The sequence below is a fragment of the Cervus canadensis genome, chromosome 28, assembly GCF_019320065.1.
Source record: "Cervus canadensis isolate Bull #8, Minnesota chromosome 28, ASM1932006v1, whole genome shotgun sequence".
Lineage (NCBI taxonomy): Eukaryota > Metazoa > Chordata > Mammalia > Artiodactyla > Cervidae > Cervus > Cervus canadensis.
The window spans coordinates 28,340,297-28,356,345 of record NC_057413.1 but is presented as its reverse complement, the minus strand read 5'-3'; the positions used below and the strand labels follow the sequence as shown (position 1 = coordinate 28,356,345).

At 46.2% G+C, this 16,049-nt stretch overlaps 1 protein-coding gene across 7 annotated transcripts in view; it reads left to right on the top strand.

Moving 5' to 3' along the window:
• Positions 1 to 10,091, top strand: part of TFAP2B (transcription factor AP-2 beta) — a 31,930-nt gene extending 21,839 nt beyond the window's left edge. For 5 of the 7 annotated variants that reach the window (XM_043450790.1, XM_043450791.1, XM_043450792.1 and 2 more), the window contains 5 exons: positions 344 to 462; positions 2,604 to 2,745; positions 5,595 to 5,854; positions 6,893 to 6,955; positions 8,163 to 10,091. In XM_043450790.1, coding sequence (XP_043306725.1) covers positions 344 to 462; positions 2,604 to 2,745; positions 5,595 to 5,854; positions 6,893 to 6,954 — 583 coding nt within the window. In that variant the 3' untranslated portion in view covers position 6,955; positions 8,163 to 10,091. Of the gene's footprint in view, positions 1 to 343; positions 463 to 2,603; positions 2,746 to 5,594; positions 6,956 to 8,162 lie in introns of all 7 variants that reach the window. The other 2 variants (XR_006266213.1, XR_006266212.1) reach the window with 1 other exon arrangement.
• Positions 10,092 to 16,049: the final 5,958 nt, after the last annotated feature.

Genomic DNA, 16,049 nt, shown 5'->3' with positions numbered 1-16,049 from the left:
CAGCTCACCTCTCTGGCTCCATGACCAGGAAGGAGCTGGGCTTGGGCACATGCAGCTTCTACCTTCTCTGGACCCACAACCTACACCCTAATTATTCCCATCTGGTGTCATTTTTTATTCTCATGAGATAGAAGAAAAGGACACAATTTTTTTTTATGCTCTGTATTGCAGAAATTAAGCAAGCCTCAGCAAACTATCAGCAAATAACCAAAAGGAAGAAAAAAAAAGTGCTAACCTCAAGTTAAAACCTCTTCAAGCTCCACTGGGCTTTAGATTGCTAAATCTAAACTTTGTTTCAGGAACACTCTGAGGTTAATCAGAATGTTAATTCTTGCAATTTCAGAGCCAAATCGAAAAATGGGGGGAGATCTTTGCGAGAAAGGCTAGAAAAAATCGGTTTGAATTTACCCGCGGGCAGACGCAAAGCAGCAAATGTCACGTTACTCACCTCCCTGGTGGAAGGTAAGCAAGACGAGTGGCCATTTCACGAAGTGGCAGAGTTTAACTGTTGGCTGAAGGCTGACATTTTACACGTTTCATGATTAACTGGAAATCATTGCAATTGTTGTGCCCTTATGAGTTGGATGTCAAGCGTTTGCTTGAAAAGTTCAAAGGTCTTTTTACTTAGAGGGAGTAGCAATTGTCCAGAGGCCAAGGGATGTGTGCGAGGGTCCCTGAGCTCTGGAGAGTGCTCAGGTCTGGCTTCCAAGCCAGTGCAGGTGCCTCCAGGTGGAGGACATGGTACCTGAAACAACCTCTATACAAACTCACGAATAACTCTGTAACCATTAATCCCTTCTATACCCCTTCTCCTTCCCAAATTTTACCTCTGAATCATCAGTAGTAGTAAATACACTGTTGATTTGTGAAATTATTGTTGCGTTCATGACCTCTAATGGTTATTTTATTTTTTTCTCTAATGGTTATTTTAAAACTCATGTCACTTCCAGGGCCCCTATCTCCCGCTGATTACCTGGGATTTATTGAAATAGAGCTTCATAAGACCAGTGACCTAGGAGAAATATGGGTTGGGGATGAGGGGAATGGGAGGGAGGAGTTAGGAAACGTGGAGGGGAGTCATGTATGATCTTTGGTTGTAAATTTAAAGGCCCATGCTTATAACAAGCACATTCTAATTTGCTCATCATTTTGGGATTGGAGATGATATTTATGGTATGTAATAAAGAGGATCTTCTCCAGAGTCTAGAACAAGTGGATCTGCATTTGAATTTGTGGGTTGTGGAAGGCACAGGAAATACAGCCAGAAGGGCCTAATAGAGGAAGTTGTAGAATTTTCTCTATAGTCTAACATGTAGGTTTTGTTTTTTTCTTCTATTTTTATGGATATGATATTATGACACTCCTTCGGAGAGTTAGTTTTTGGAGAGGGGATCTTAGAATATTTAGGCAGCAACCATAAAGTCATCACATTGACAGGCATTGCACTTTGCCATCTTTCAGGTAAAGTTGCCTGGCCCAAACTTACCCTTTAGAGGCAGAGGTGACCAAATTTCCAGACCACACTTATTAGTGGTTGCCTCTCAGCCTGGGGGCTTTACTTTTTGCCCTTTAGCGTATTGCTAAAATCACAATCTTCATTTTGAAAAGCAGTCAAGGTAATTTCAGCCCAAGACAGGGATTTGGGTGGAAAAGGAAAGGAACTGGAAAACCCACTGAAATGCCAATATTCCGTTGGCAGTTTTCAGTGTTATGAGATGTTGTAAGCCGGAAGTGTTTGGTTACTATGCTAATGATGATTAAAAGTAGTCATGCTCCTTACAAATAATGTGGCTGTGAGATAATTCAGCATATCTCTTTTTTATGTTCAAATCTTCCCTTGAACCCCTAAGGCTGTGTTTTTAAAGGGTAATAATGCTTTATTCGAAAGGGGTTTCCACATAAACTGAGGAGTCTCTCAGCTGTCCAGGTTTTCTATAGCTGCTCTGTCATCTTTTGTAAAGTAGAAAGTCCTTAACTAGGAAAATGATGGCAAGAACCTCTGAAGAGGAGAAACCTGAAACCTAACTAGCAGGAAACTGACAAGGAGAATAAATATTTCATTGCTGGATAGACACTGATCCATATATGATTTACATATTCTTTAATATATGTGGACATAGGCACACAGGGATCTATATTTGTATATATTAGTTATTATAGGAAGATACAAAAGTTAGGAAGACTTAAATTTTATTTAAAGCAGGTGTTAACATGTTAGATGCTTAAAAAAGGGGCGGGGGGCAGATCTGGCTTGAATGTTCAGTTCACTGTCTGTCTAGGTGCAATTGCAAGGTGGCTCCCGAAAGTGGCCCACCTTTCCAGGGCTGGGGTGTGGGAGACCCAAAACTATTCAGGGGATGCCTAGCTAGGATTTGACTGGAAGTGTGATCAGGGAGAGGCTGGAAGGAGCAGCAGGAACAAAGTTTGTTCCATCAACTTTAATCATGGCCTGAGAACCATGTTCATTTGGGCATCTGTCCCACCTTTGCTACTGCCCCCAAGAGTTGACCTGTTTTGTGAACAATAACAATAGACCAGGGAACACCTCCTGATCTTGGGATGGTCTTGCGTGTTGATTATTTCCTCTGTGCCTGTCTTCTCAGGAGAAGCTGTTCATTTAGCTCGGGATTTTGGGTATATTTGCGAAACAGAGTTTCCCGCCAAAGCTGTTTCTGAATATTTGAACCGGCAGCACACGGACCCCAGTGACCTGCACTCCCGGAAGAATATGCTGCTGGCCACCAAGTGAGTGTCCTAAACTCGTCCCTACTCCCAACCTGCGCAGCCACCTCGCTTGGGAGGAGGCGGTGGGAGCTCCCAGCTCAGTGGCGGAAAGCCGGTGGATTGCTGGTAGGGAGCCCTCTGAGCTCCGCCCCCCTGCGCGTGCCCACCCCTCAGCGTTGATTACAGGCTGTGTGTTTGTGTCAGCCTTCTCTGTTTCCTAGATTCTGAGAAGGATGGCTTTGTTAATCTGAATCCAGGCTGCTTAACAAGTCACATCCCCAGCCCTGGGGATGACAGGCAGACCTTTTCGGGGTGGGGCCTTATTCCAGTTCTTTCCTGCATCCCTGGATGCTTGTTTCTGCCCAGGTTGCACATCTTCCTGTCCTCCCCACACAGCCACGTGGCTCGCTCAGGGAGTCTGTATGTCACCCACGTGTACCCATCTCTACCCCCAGCTCTAATTACTCTCTTTCCAACGTTGCTGTTTGGCATCTTCCACAGACGTAGAATTTACTACAACTCCAGAGGGGAAACTAGTAAATCTCTGGCTAAATTTAGGTCTAGAGCTCATTTGAACTTTTACAGTGGGTTTTCTATTTATTTGATTTACTCCTGTCTTTGGCTTCGATGTCATATTGCTGGTGTTTTATGGCCGGCTCAGGCCTTCAGTGGGCGGCGCGGCGTGCACCCGCACGTTTCTCTCGCAGGCGCGGCGCAAGCAGCGGCGCTCATTTATTTAGTGCTCCAGGACGCGGTTTGTTCCGTTGACAGCGTAATTTAAAGAAATATATGGAAGGCTGAAAAATCATTTGCTCAAATTTGTCCAGATGTTTTTGAGACGTGATTGGAATTTGATTGCCCCTTTCCGCAGGGTCAAAAAATATTAATGTCCCAGAACTTTAATTGCTTACAGACCCCAGTTTGGGCTTTGAAGATTTAAAATGTTTGACTCTAAGCATTTGTTCTCCGCAGTTCAGAATTTCCTTTTTGGCACTTTGGTAATGAGTACAAACTTCAGGAAAGCCTTTAACCATCCCTTCCAATGATCAAAACCTGGCACCCACCTCTTTTTAGAAGGTTTTCCTTGATGTACTAACTAGCAATATAATAGATCTTTGTCAGTAAATTGCCCTCCCACCTATTGCCCTTGGTGGCTAGTGGCAGGGGAACTGTTGGTGCTTTATAAAAGAGTAAAGGTACTTTGGGGAAAAAATAAAGCCAAACTGGATAAATTAGATAACAGGATTCCACAAACAACTCTGTGGTTTCCCTGAGGAGTGCTTGTGGCTTCTCTTAGGCCAGCATTTCTTAACCTGAGGTGAGCATCAGAATCGTCTGGGGAGCATTTCCAAGATAATTATTCGTGGACCTAGCCCCAGGCTCCCTGAATGGGAACCCATTCGGGGAGGGTGAGGGTGAGGCTGGAGGCCTGGATGTGTTTGTTTGAACCCTACAGGTGATTCTTAGGAACCTCTGACTTAAGAAACTGCCCTATTTAGGTCAAAACTGTTACCTGTTTCTTCCTGGTTGGGATGATGTATGCCTGCATTTTGAACAGAGGAACCAGTGAGCACACGCCTGGTAGTGTCTTCTACCCATCAGTCTTAAAACCAAAACCCTTTTCTGGCTGTTGCAGGTGGGGGAGGAGGTGTTTTTTGTCTCCTTTGGCTGTTACTTCTCCTGGGTGTAATCCCCTTGGAATAGGTGCCCCAGAGTTACTCACATGAGCCTCCAGGCATTGGCCCTATTCATCTGTTGGCCAGGCCGGGTGTCACCGAGTGTCAGACTGTCCCAGGGAGGCCTGGAATTGGAGTTGTGTAGTTTTTCTTTTCTCACCACCCTGGAGACCAGGTGGAGGCAGGCTGACAGAAGCCTGCCAGTCTGTGAAAGGCTATGACCTTTGGGATGCCATGCCTCTGACCACGGTGAACCAAGCCCTTGGGCCTTCCAGGAGATGGCCTTTTGTCCATCTCCTATATTAAAAATTTCTCAAGTAAGTTCAGCCCATAGTTAAGCATGCAAGATTTCTAAGGCTGGGAGATTTGGGTGCCTTGAGGAATTAAAAACCTTCAACAAATAAAAATCTTCCCTCCCTGGAGTCTTAACCATCTACTTTTAGGTTTTATTTAAACAGTGTGGGACTCCTTTTATATGGACAACAATCCTGTTGTACAAAGATCTTCTGTAGCCTACACTTTAAAAGAAAGGGGAAAAGGGGGGAGATGGTGGTGGTGGGAATACCTCCCTTCTCAAATACTGCAGGTAAACAGCTTTTTGCTTTGAATGGAATCAGCATTCTCTCATGGAATAAACAGTTGCTTGCCCTGGGCCATGCACAGCTCCAGCAATCTGCTTCTGTGAGAAGGACAGGCTTGTGGCCCAGGGCCCTAAATCTTTCTGGGCTTTCTGAGCCTGATCGCCAAGAGGTTGGAGAGGCAGGAGAGAGGAGGGGGAAAGGGCTTTAAAAAGAACTGTCAGGTAAGAGCTAAAAATGACTGAATATTCCAAATCAAATGCTAAAAGCCTAGCGATTTTCCCAAAGCGGGGTTTATGCAGTTTCCTGCATAATGAAGGGGGGGGGGATGGGCAGGGGAGAGGGCTGCCAAAAAGGCCAGGCTTTGGGATGGAAGGGGTGCCTCACCTCCCCACCCCCGCTTTCCTTCCAGTCCCAGCTGCTCGAGAAGGCCGAGCGCTGGGAAAGGAAACAGAGCGGAATCGCCCACATTAGCCTCGCTCCCCGGCTCTCCGGTGACCGGGCGCCTCTGGGCTTGTGTGAGCGTCTCCTTTCTAATGCCAATGACAGCGACGCTGAGGGTGGTGTGTGTTTGTTTGTTATTGTGGTTGTTGTTCCTCTCCTGCCCCATTTGCAGGCAACTTTGTAAAGAATTTACGGATCTGCTGGCTCAGGACCGGACTCCGATCGGGAACAGCCGGCCCAGCCCCATCCTGGAGCCGGGGATCCAGAGTTGCCTCACGCACTTCAGCCTCATCACGCATGGCTTCGGCGCCCCGGCCATTTGCGCCGCGCTCACGGCCCTGCAGAACTATCTCACCGAGGCGCTCAAAGGCATGGACAAGATGTTCTTGAACAACACCACCACTAACAGGCACACGTCTGGGGAAGGCCCAGGTAGTAAAACTGGCGACAAGGAGGAGAAACACAGGAAATGAAAAATTAAAAAAAAAAAAAAAAAGGAAAGATGTTTTAAATACAAAAGGAAAACAGAAACAAATTTTAATTTTAGCTTTAAAAATATTGGATTGGCTTTGGAAGAATTATATTAGGTAGATACACATACAATCAAAATTTTAAAAAACAAAACTAAATAACTTAAAAAAAAAAAAAAACTGAGGCGTACCACGGAGCAACAGTATCGGTTCTCAGTGTCTATTTCAAGATACACTTGGAGACCACCGTCCGGATTTTCCACTTCGGTTCTTTCGAGCTTAATAATACTGATAATAATAATAATAAAAACATGATTTTTTTCCCCTTTGGAAAATAAACATAAGACTAAACATGAGAAAACGCTAACTTATTGGAAGAAAATCAGAGAAACCTTGTCGGTGTCAGTGCTTTGAGAGCTGGTTGACTGAGACGCACGAACTTTTTAAATTTTTAATATATTTTTAGGAAACTGGCAGTCCCCGCCTTTCCACCTCACCTCACCCCTCTCCCAGCCACCCTTTTCTACGTTGCCCTTCCTCCCTCTGGCTGTCACAGGAATCTTCCGGGATGAAAAGGCGTGTGGTGATTGCGGTCCCCTCGATGCCCCCGCCCCGCCCCGCGTCCTTAACTCACCGGTGCCCCAGCTCCCGGGCCGTTTGCATAATTAGGGAGGGCGAGGGAGGGCGGGGCGGGGGGACCCTCGGGGACGCAGGCGGTGGCTGCAGCTCTCGGGCCGGCTGGCCGAGCGGAGGCTCCCGCGGCCGAGGAAAATCCGGACCAATAAGTTGATTCAGACTCATCATCAGTTGCTTTCAGAAACCTTACTAGTTCCCAGCCTTGCTGGCATCTGCCTACAGAGCATCTTGCATTTGTTATCCTATTTGTCATCTACCAATTTTAAGAACAATAGTAAAACCAAAACACAATATGAATACGTTGATTAGTATGTAATCCCTTCGGAGGGGTATGTACCATTTCATTCTCTTCTGTTTTCCAAAGCTTTGCCCGCATGGTTTATGAGCTTCTTCAAAGAGGACTTGGGCTTCCTACACAATCTATAAGGTACAGAGAAAAAAAAAATCCGATCCCTTTTTAATCAAAGCCTGTGTGTCAGAATTCTGCAGGTGCACTTCTTTAAAGAAGCTCAAAGGGAATAATTTAGAAAGTGGCCAATAAGAGATTGAAGCAGCTTTCAGTCTAGTTGTTAACAGATACCTCATCACGGAATTCCGGAGGAGTGGGAAGCTGCTAAATGAATTTTAGGGCAGAGGAGTAAGGCTTCTTGGAGCCCAATATTTTAACATTATTGACTCGCCTTTAAAATGGATTCCATTTCCTTGGGCTCTTTGGCAATTTCGGGAAAAGCAGCAGCTTTGCGAATGGTTGAGTGGTCCTGGGAAGAAGGGTGGTGCAAGCTCCTGTGTTTCAGCAGCAATTGCTTTCTTACAAGATGCTTTATAAATGGGGCCTTCCCCCACCCCAACGGACATGCACTTGTTTCGACAATAATGGTAAAATAATGCAAAGTGAAAGGAGATGTATTTCAGCTTTGAATGTTACCGTCTGGATACACTGGGGCTATTCCCAGTGGATAAAGTCTCATGCACTTAATATCTCTCACTTCTGGCAGCCCAGCTCCTTTCTTGGGCTTCACCTGAGCATTATCATGAAATAAGATCTGAAATCCATTGCTCCACCATCCCCAAAGCAGTGGGAAATCCCCAGGGGTATAAGTGGGTGAGATAGATCTCTAAAATAGAGTGTGAATGAACGCATCTCTTTAAACAAAGTAGGCATTAGGACCTTTGCAGCATCTCTTGAAGATAAAGCTCCAGAGGTCTGTTCTGCAGGATTTACAGTTAGGACCCACTGGGACTCTTAGGCCGGTGCCCCTGGGGCCTTGGCCTGGGGAGGGGGAAGGTTGAAGGGTGGGACTTAGGGACCTGCTGAAAGTTTTACGCTGACCTGTTTATGGGGGAGGGAGTTAGGGACCTGGTTTCAGGTCCCCAGGAGGGCCCAAGCAACGGTTGATGTCAGACCCCAGCCCATCCACTGTCAGCTCCTTTGAGGACCTCTGGATGTGCAGGGCCCAGCCATAAATGAGTTGATAAGAGTACAAAGGCCGGGAGCGTGTAGATGCGCCATCTCTTTCTAGCTTAGAAGCCTGAGCCTTTGTCCGAAGGCCTGGCCGCTTGCATAAGACGTATTCTGATTGCCAAAGGCAGAAAGGAGAAACCGCACTGAAAACCATCGTCTCCTTTCCTTGCAGGGCAACGCGCCCCACGCGTGTGACGTGCGAGAGACGCGATGGATGCGCCTTGCTCTTACTGTGCAGGTCCCGAGAGCGTGGGGGCCACTCGCGCCCAGTCGTGTTGAGGACATAGAATCAGCCGCTGGAGGGGCCGCGGGCCGCGCGGGCCCTTCCCGCTCTCGGTCTCACCCTAAGGGCTAAGGCGACCGAGAAAGCCCGGTGCTCCAGTAGGTAATGGGGCGGCGCCCCGCGGGCTGCAGGCTAGAGGGGTCTCAGTGCTCCCCGAGCCCCTAGCTGCCAGCGGCCGCCCGGGGCGCCTGCTCCCCGAGGGCGAGTGGCCTAGAAATGTCCAGGGGATTGGAAGCTTCCCCCGCCTTTGCCAGGACGAAAACTCTCCACCCTCAGGCTCCTAAAGGCGGGTCTTGGGTAGGAATTGTCTTACTGGGCTGCGCAGCCTCCTCCGTCGCCCTTCGCCCCTCTCTGTGAGCGTTCCTCCCGCCCGGGCTGAATAGAGCCCTCGGCATCGCTTCCCTGCAGCCTCCCACCGCACCCCCCACACACGTGGATAGAGCCCGCTGCCCCCTTTCCCTCCCTCATTTCTTCTTTCATGTATGACTCCCGCCCCCTTGCTTTCGTTAGGCCCGCTACGTTTATCTGATAATTGAGTTATTAAAAGATTTGGTTTCCTTGGGCCCATAAATCAATAAACATTGGGATTAACGCAAGAGTTTGCCTTTTAAGTCAAGGGAAACGTTTAAAACAAGCCCCTTTGAGCCTTGTTTTCAAACTAAACAGGTGAGTCGCAGCTCTCCCCTGCACCCCTACCCTGTTAAGACACTATCCAAACCTCTTAAGTGCCCGGTCCCAAAGTAAGAGCTAAAAGGTAGGAAGAGTCAGGATATGGCAGCACTGCCTTCACACTTTCCATTCTGTAAGTTCCTTCGGAGGTTCTAAAGGTCTTCTGACCATCATCGTCTGTCCAATCCTGCCTCCTCTTATATGTATGGTGGCTCTTCTGGGAGAAAGAGAGAAAAGAAGGGCTGTTCTGGGTGAGGATTTCATCATCCAAGTGATCATTAACTTCTCTCCCAAACTGGGAAGGTAACTTTCTCCCTCGCGGTTAGCTTGCATTTTCTTTCCTTCTCTCTGGCACCGCATCCTTAGCTTTCTCCACTTTCAAAGTTTCAAAGACATGGCTGTTTTATTTTCTTTGGCCAAGGAAACCACTTTCTCTCAAGCAATTATTTTAGATCCTATGAAAACTTTGTTCGAATGGAAAACCTGAAACCCCCAACTTATCTACACGCTGTTCCTCTGGTACAAAGCCTTACCTAAAAGGGCAACTCATTCCTACTTAGTGTGTTTATAGACAACTTGTCATCACATCTGATATTCTGTATGCATAATACATTATGTGGAAAGGAAAAAATCTTAAAACATCTGATGTTGCCTCAAGAGCCCAAACAGTGTTTCCCCTCCTGTGCCGATGTATGTTAAATTATAGGGTTAAAAAAATAACAAAATTCGTTTTGTTTTCTTTTTAAAAGTAGAATGAACACTATTCTTGAAATGCCAAAATCGACTCCTCTGTTGAGTTGGTCTCTCACTAACATTGTTTTTGACACACAATCGAGAAATATCAATCTATTGACTCTTCAGGAGAAGTGCTCTGGAGGGTATCCATGTTAAGTTTGTATATATTTATTTATGCTTAATTTAATGGGAATGTGTAAATATGGCGAGCAAGTAGTTTGGGATTATTTATCTGTGAATCTATACCTCTGTGAATGGGTGGTAAAAAGAAAAAAAAAAAAAACCGCTTGACCCTAGGTAGAATCCTCTCTGAATTTTTCTGTTCTTTATAGACAAGCTGTTATGGTAATGGGTAGAAATTGGTTTATTGTCCAGTGTTGATCTGATTTACATAAATAAAAAGATTGTTGTGTTTTTGTTGTGTTTTCATCTTCAGTTTCTTGAACATACTGTTTAATTCTACAGACAGAAAGAGTACAGCCAAGGAGGTTTCCTTTTTGTCCCCCACTCCATCATATAAACACAGGCAGTGTTTTCCTTACAATAAATACAATAAATTTTGCTTCTCAGAAAAATGGACACTTTTGTTTTCACTAGAAGGTGTTTTTGACTTTTTAAAATTCCAAATTGACACTATTCTCTCCTGTTTCTCACCGAATTTGGAATAAAAGCTCATGTTAGTTGCATCTCTTGGCTTATTTTGCCCTTTCAAAAAATGAGGTTGTCAAATTACTTACTTCCTAGATAACTAAAAGACTTTGTGTCCCAGGCACTATGGATCTCTGGGTCCAAGTTAAAGAAGGTGCTCCCCTCTTGTTGCTAGTGAGATGGCATTCTGGCATGATGTTCTTTGAAGGAGATGGTGCAAGAGAGTAGCCCACCAGACCAGGGCTCCTGTGCCTTACACCTTGGGATGTGGAGGAGTTAACTGGCTCATTTCAGGACTGAACCCCACCCTGACCTCACCAGCAGTGCAAGGCCCTCTGTAAACAAAAGAGGAAAAGCTCCCTTGACTACAGGAGGAAACAGGCTTCCTACCTTAGGCTCAGAGGGTGCCCAGAGAAGCCAGAGCATTTGTCATTTGGGTTAATGCGCTACAGCCCAACCCTAATGGGCTGCAGTTATCAAACATCTTCTCAATCTGTATTTCATCCCAAGGCTTGGTGTCTTCCCTGAGGCTAGGAAAGTAAATTTGTCCAAGCTGTTGCACACTTTGGACCAGTCACTGTTTCTCTCTGGACCTCAAAGTCTTTATCTGTAAAGTTCCTTTCCAACATTGTCTAGGTTTAATTATAAAAAGCAGGAACAGCAACATGTATATATATATTTAAGGATAACTAGCAAAGTTAAATCTAGATAACTGGTAAACCCAGATGAGGAGAGTGCTTCACATATAGTTGGTATTGGGTAATTAATACTCAGGTAATTAATAATATGCCTTCTATATCAATTTTCTGTTTTTCAGGTGACTCAATCCCACTTGGACTCCCCTATAGGGAAAGACAGAAGGGACAATGGAATCTGCTTTCTGTGAGATTTTCCACTTCTTGGCTTCCTTACTAATTAAAAAAGGGGGATTATCATGGCTAGAACTATAAATGACTGAATCGAGAAAGAGAAGGAAAATAGAAGGAATTAAAAAAAAACAAGAGAAGTGATTAAGAGGGCCTGCAATGCATTTATCTAGAAAGAAATTAGGTATATGCCTTTGTCTCTGGCTCAAATGTATTGAGTTTCGTTTTCTTTTGCTTTCTTGGCCAGCGAAGGGTTGGTTACCACTGGGATTACACAAAGGCAGTGATGAGTAATTTCCATATCCTACCGCAAACTTACCTACTGAAGGGTTAACACCAGCTCTGGAGAAACAGACCAGCCATCTATTATTCCATAGGTAAATTCCAAATCATCCTCTCTTCCCACCACCATAAGACAGTCACCTTTACTAGGCAAAACTCAAGGTCCTGAGGGGCCTGAATGTGTGGAAAGAACTGGAAGAATGGGAAGGAAAGAGGTAGGTAGCCAAAGAGCCTTGCCTAACAAAAATGGCCCTGGGCTGCTAGTTACAGGTCCTCCGCCGGTGCTTTTGTTACTGCCTTAACCAGGCCGCGGAAGTAGTAAGGCCAGAAGGGAAACTGGAACCGCTAGGCCGTGGACCCTGATCACGGGCCCTTCGGGGGTCCTGGGTAACCTTGAAGGAGGTGTCTCTGCCGCCCCAGCCTGCCTGGAGGCAACCAGCCCGGGTGCGAGGCTTCCAGCGCCCCAGAAGTCAGCCTGCTCCCCCGCCCGCATTAGCGGCTTATGGGCCCATTAAAAATAATGCTAGGAGGAAGAAGAACCGATTATTTTTTTATGCGGCCACGTGCTTTTTCTTCTTTTGCAAATAAAAGTCCCATGGGGGTGGGGGGGAGGGTCCTTTCCTAGGGACCCCAGGCACCAGAGCTTAAAGACACCACGGATGGGACGTGTAATCTTCTTGGGGGCGCTCATGACTCCCAACGAAGGCTGCCTTCCACGCCTGGACTTCGAAGGCGGTTACCTGTCAAGTCGAAGCCTCAGAAATTAAACGTGCGGCTCACAAGTCCATTAATTTTGGCTTCCCATTAATCTATTTATAAGTGAGCCAGCGCTGGATCTATAAATACAGTCCTATAAAATTGAACGCCTTCCCATAAATCTTCTACGTTGTTTATTTACATGTATTCCCTCGCCCTCCAACGAGCCTCGTTTCAGGTTGGGGAAGACACTTCGCGGGGTGGGATCTCCCCACCTCAGCTTCCCGGCAAGAATCCTGAGCTCCTTGGAAAGGAATTGCGCGGGGGCAGAACACGGAGGGAGAAAACGCATTTTTCCTTCTTGACTTTGTTTCCTTGAGTCTATCCCAAACTCACGTTCTCCATATTTCCCATCACAAGCTCCACATTGATTTATACTGTCATAAACAGCATTCTCGAGACTATAACTTCTCTTATAGCTTGGGGTGAGCTCCTTTTTCACTTCCCTGGCAGCCACTACTTTTAAATCAGGCCTCATAAATAATCTCAGCGCTTCCAGAGGAGGAGGTCAGTCAATCGTCTCCCCAGGTCCACTTTCTTGGCTCGGGTCCCTCTGTGCCCCTCCCCCAGGTCACAGACCAGCGCTCTCCCACCGCCTTTATGCCACATTTCCAGGACGCAGCCGCGGACAGCAATGCGGAAACTGGGCGCCCGCGCTCGGATATTCACACCCCGGGCCCAGTCAGCGTGTGCACGTACCGCGCCTGCGCTGCCGCTGCCCAAGTTGAGCGCAAGCACGCGGCGCCGTGGTCCGCGTCTAGGCACGCTCTCCCAGTGCCAGGGCCGAGCGTCAACGAGCACGCACGCGCGGACGCCTACGCACGCGCACGCACGCACGCGCCGCGGCCCTCCCCCCAGCGGGCGTATCTCGTGGCCCAACTACTGCCCAGGGCGCAGTCTGCCCGTCAGGCTTTCTGCTGCGCGCCCTTAGGGTCAAGTTCGCGAACGGCCGCAGTGTTGGCAACCCTTTTTTCTTTTTTCAGGCTATTTATGCTGAAATTGAGGGAGCCGTTTTGTCACACAAGTTCAACACATTTTAGGCTGGTTCCAACCTAGCAAGATCAGGCCGCGATTTCTGGCCTTCTTGTTCTGAACCTATTTGTTCCTCCCCACCGTGCTGCTTTTTGCTTTTTCTCTTCTCTCAGAAGGGCTGCCGCCTTCTGGAGCTGACTCGAGCGAGAGGCGTCCAGACCCAAATAGGGGTCACACTTGCTGTCAGGAGAGGCCTCTGCATAAAAATGCTCTTAAAAAAAATTTTTTTTAAAAGCCGCATAATAGCCAATGGGCTTGGCAGCCTTGGCAGTCATCTGTGACTGGACCACCAGTTAACGTCGGAAACGTGCCTGTTCGCGGACGTATTTGCAAACGTTTAAAGGATGTGGCTGTCAGATGTCATTAGCCCACACGTTTTACTGGAAGGAGGGCACGACCATGGCGTGTAGGCATAGAATATTCTGGGGAGATCAGAGTCTGCCCTCTGTAAGTCACATGTCCCTTCCTGTACAGACTTTTATCAAATGACTGGAGAAAAGAAGCCGGCACATGAGCAGTGGGGTATGGGGGTGTGGAAGGAGTACATGCAAGACTTTGGGGGAAAAACTCGGACCCAAATCAGACACTACATAGAATGAGGTGGAGGATCGGATCGAGTCAACCCAATGAATTCTAGCACTCCCTGTGTGAACCATCAGGTTCTGAATGCTAGAACCTGGTGTCCAGAAGTGCCAGTTGAGGCCAGGCAGCTTGGAGAAACCTGGTGAGCCGGAAGGGCTGGTGGCTGTTCAGGTGGGCAAAGTGAGTGCGACTATAATCTGAGTGTCGAAAGAAATAGGATTCTAGATAGCTTCTACACAGCAGTGGATTTTACTGCTAAACTGACCACCCATGTAGGGTTGGGCGGGAGGGGAGAGAGGTTGAACAGAATGGCTGAGAAAATGCCAGTCAATGTGAAGAAAACAAGTGTAAAACCAAATCTTTGTGCTCCACTAGCCAACATCCTCTTTACCGCCGCTGTGTCAAAAGGTGGTAGTGCTAATTTTGAGAACAAAGTATCAATCTTGGACCAGTTTGAGTTTTCTGTATACATTATCTTCATTGATAATTCTACTAGAAACGACATGTGAGACCTGGGGGTGGAGGGTTGTAGTTACACACACACACACACACACACACACTACTGCCCCATACACACAATATCACAATATGGAAATTCCCCTAATAGTAGGACTACAAAAACAGTCACAATGAAACAGCATTTACCAATGTGAATTTACCTTTGCACAGGACTCCCATGAGTTAAGGAACCTAGAAAAGGGGTTTTTTTTTTTTTTTTTTGGTAGTTTTTGTTTGCTTTTGTTTTTTAGGTTTTAGGGACTTTCAAGAGACTCCTTTTGGCCAGAGATTCCTAAAGATAGGAAACTACCAAGATTTGAGGCAGAAGCGCAGTTGACTTTGGTTTGGGTTGTTTTCACACATTTTCCTTTTTGCTGTTTTTAGGAAGAAAGGAGAGCACGGGCCTGAGCCATATCAACAAAATCGACTCACTGAATGATTTCATTTGCCTTTATGTGCAATCTAAATATTCTTTTCTTCTTCAAAGATAAGGGCCATTTCAGACAATGAGGTCAAATAATCCAAAGAGGGATCAAGTTGATCTGAGTCCCTGTGACCTTTACCCTTCCTTTAATTCTCAATAGTGAACATCTGTGTTTGGTGGCCGGTGTCTGAAAGTAATAAAGACAATTAGAGCATTTTATTTTTTCTTGAAGGAGAGGGGTTTGGGTGTTGGTGTAGAGAGGTAAAAACTTTGCTTATGATGCTGCTCTAGGGATGAAACTAGGGAAGCAGCAGTCACTCGGCCTTGCTGCTTTGTAGGCCCTGAGAAGTTGAGTGTAGTAATGATGTACACTGAAGCTATAGGTAGTACATATTGTCCTTTCTTGATGAGGCTGGAGGCAGTCTTTTCTTACAGTCCCATCATTTGTCACCTATGCACCAGAAGAAGACAATGTCCACCTCTCTCTCCCTAGCCTTGCTCTGAGTTTGCTTCCAGCACTGACGATGGTTAATGAGTTAATGAGCTTCCTGAATACGTCCTCACTACCCCCCTACTCTTGTGAAGGCCCTTCTCTCTCTTGTGCCTAAGAACAAACTAAATCCAAGCCCAACCCAAACGGCTTGACAAAGCACCAACACCCACCACATGTTAATCAGTTGACTGAAAAATATTTCAGCTTCTACTGCGTAAAACTTGAAAGTCCACCCATCTTGAGGTCATTTGAAAGGGGCTCAAGTTCTGAAAGAATAAGATATTCCAGAGATGACAATTAGAGAAAGTTATGTCCAGAACAAATGTCTAGTGAAATCACACATTTTCTCAGTCCATGGTGTCCTCGTGGCACTCTGCTGTGGGTTTTTCATGATCCAAAGTTTGTTTCTTATAAAGGACAAGTAGCTGATCTTGAATGAGAAAAACCTATTACTAATGCATGCATAAAACTACATAATAATTTAAGACTCCTGGGTGAAGTTAAAGTTGAAAAGTGATAAACTACACACACACAGATATGAAAGCTCAGTTGAAGCGAAACTTTTTTCCTAAGGGAGTTCTCTGGAAAAGTCCTATTTTTAGTATTCTAAAATTCGTACAAGGGGGTACGTCTAAGAATCAGAGCATGAAACCTTAAAATAAGGGTAGAGTTTTTTTTGTCAAGTAGACCCTGAGCGCCTTCTCTGCATGTCCTCACTCTGACATGCATACAGGAACATGCATCTTCAGCGGAATCATTCTGTGTTTAATCTCATGTGTGCACAGGCACAC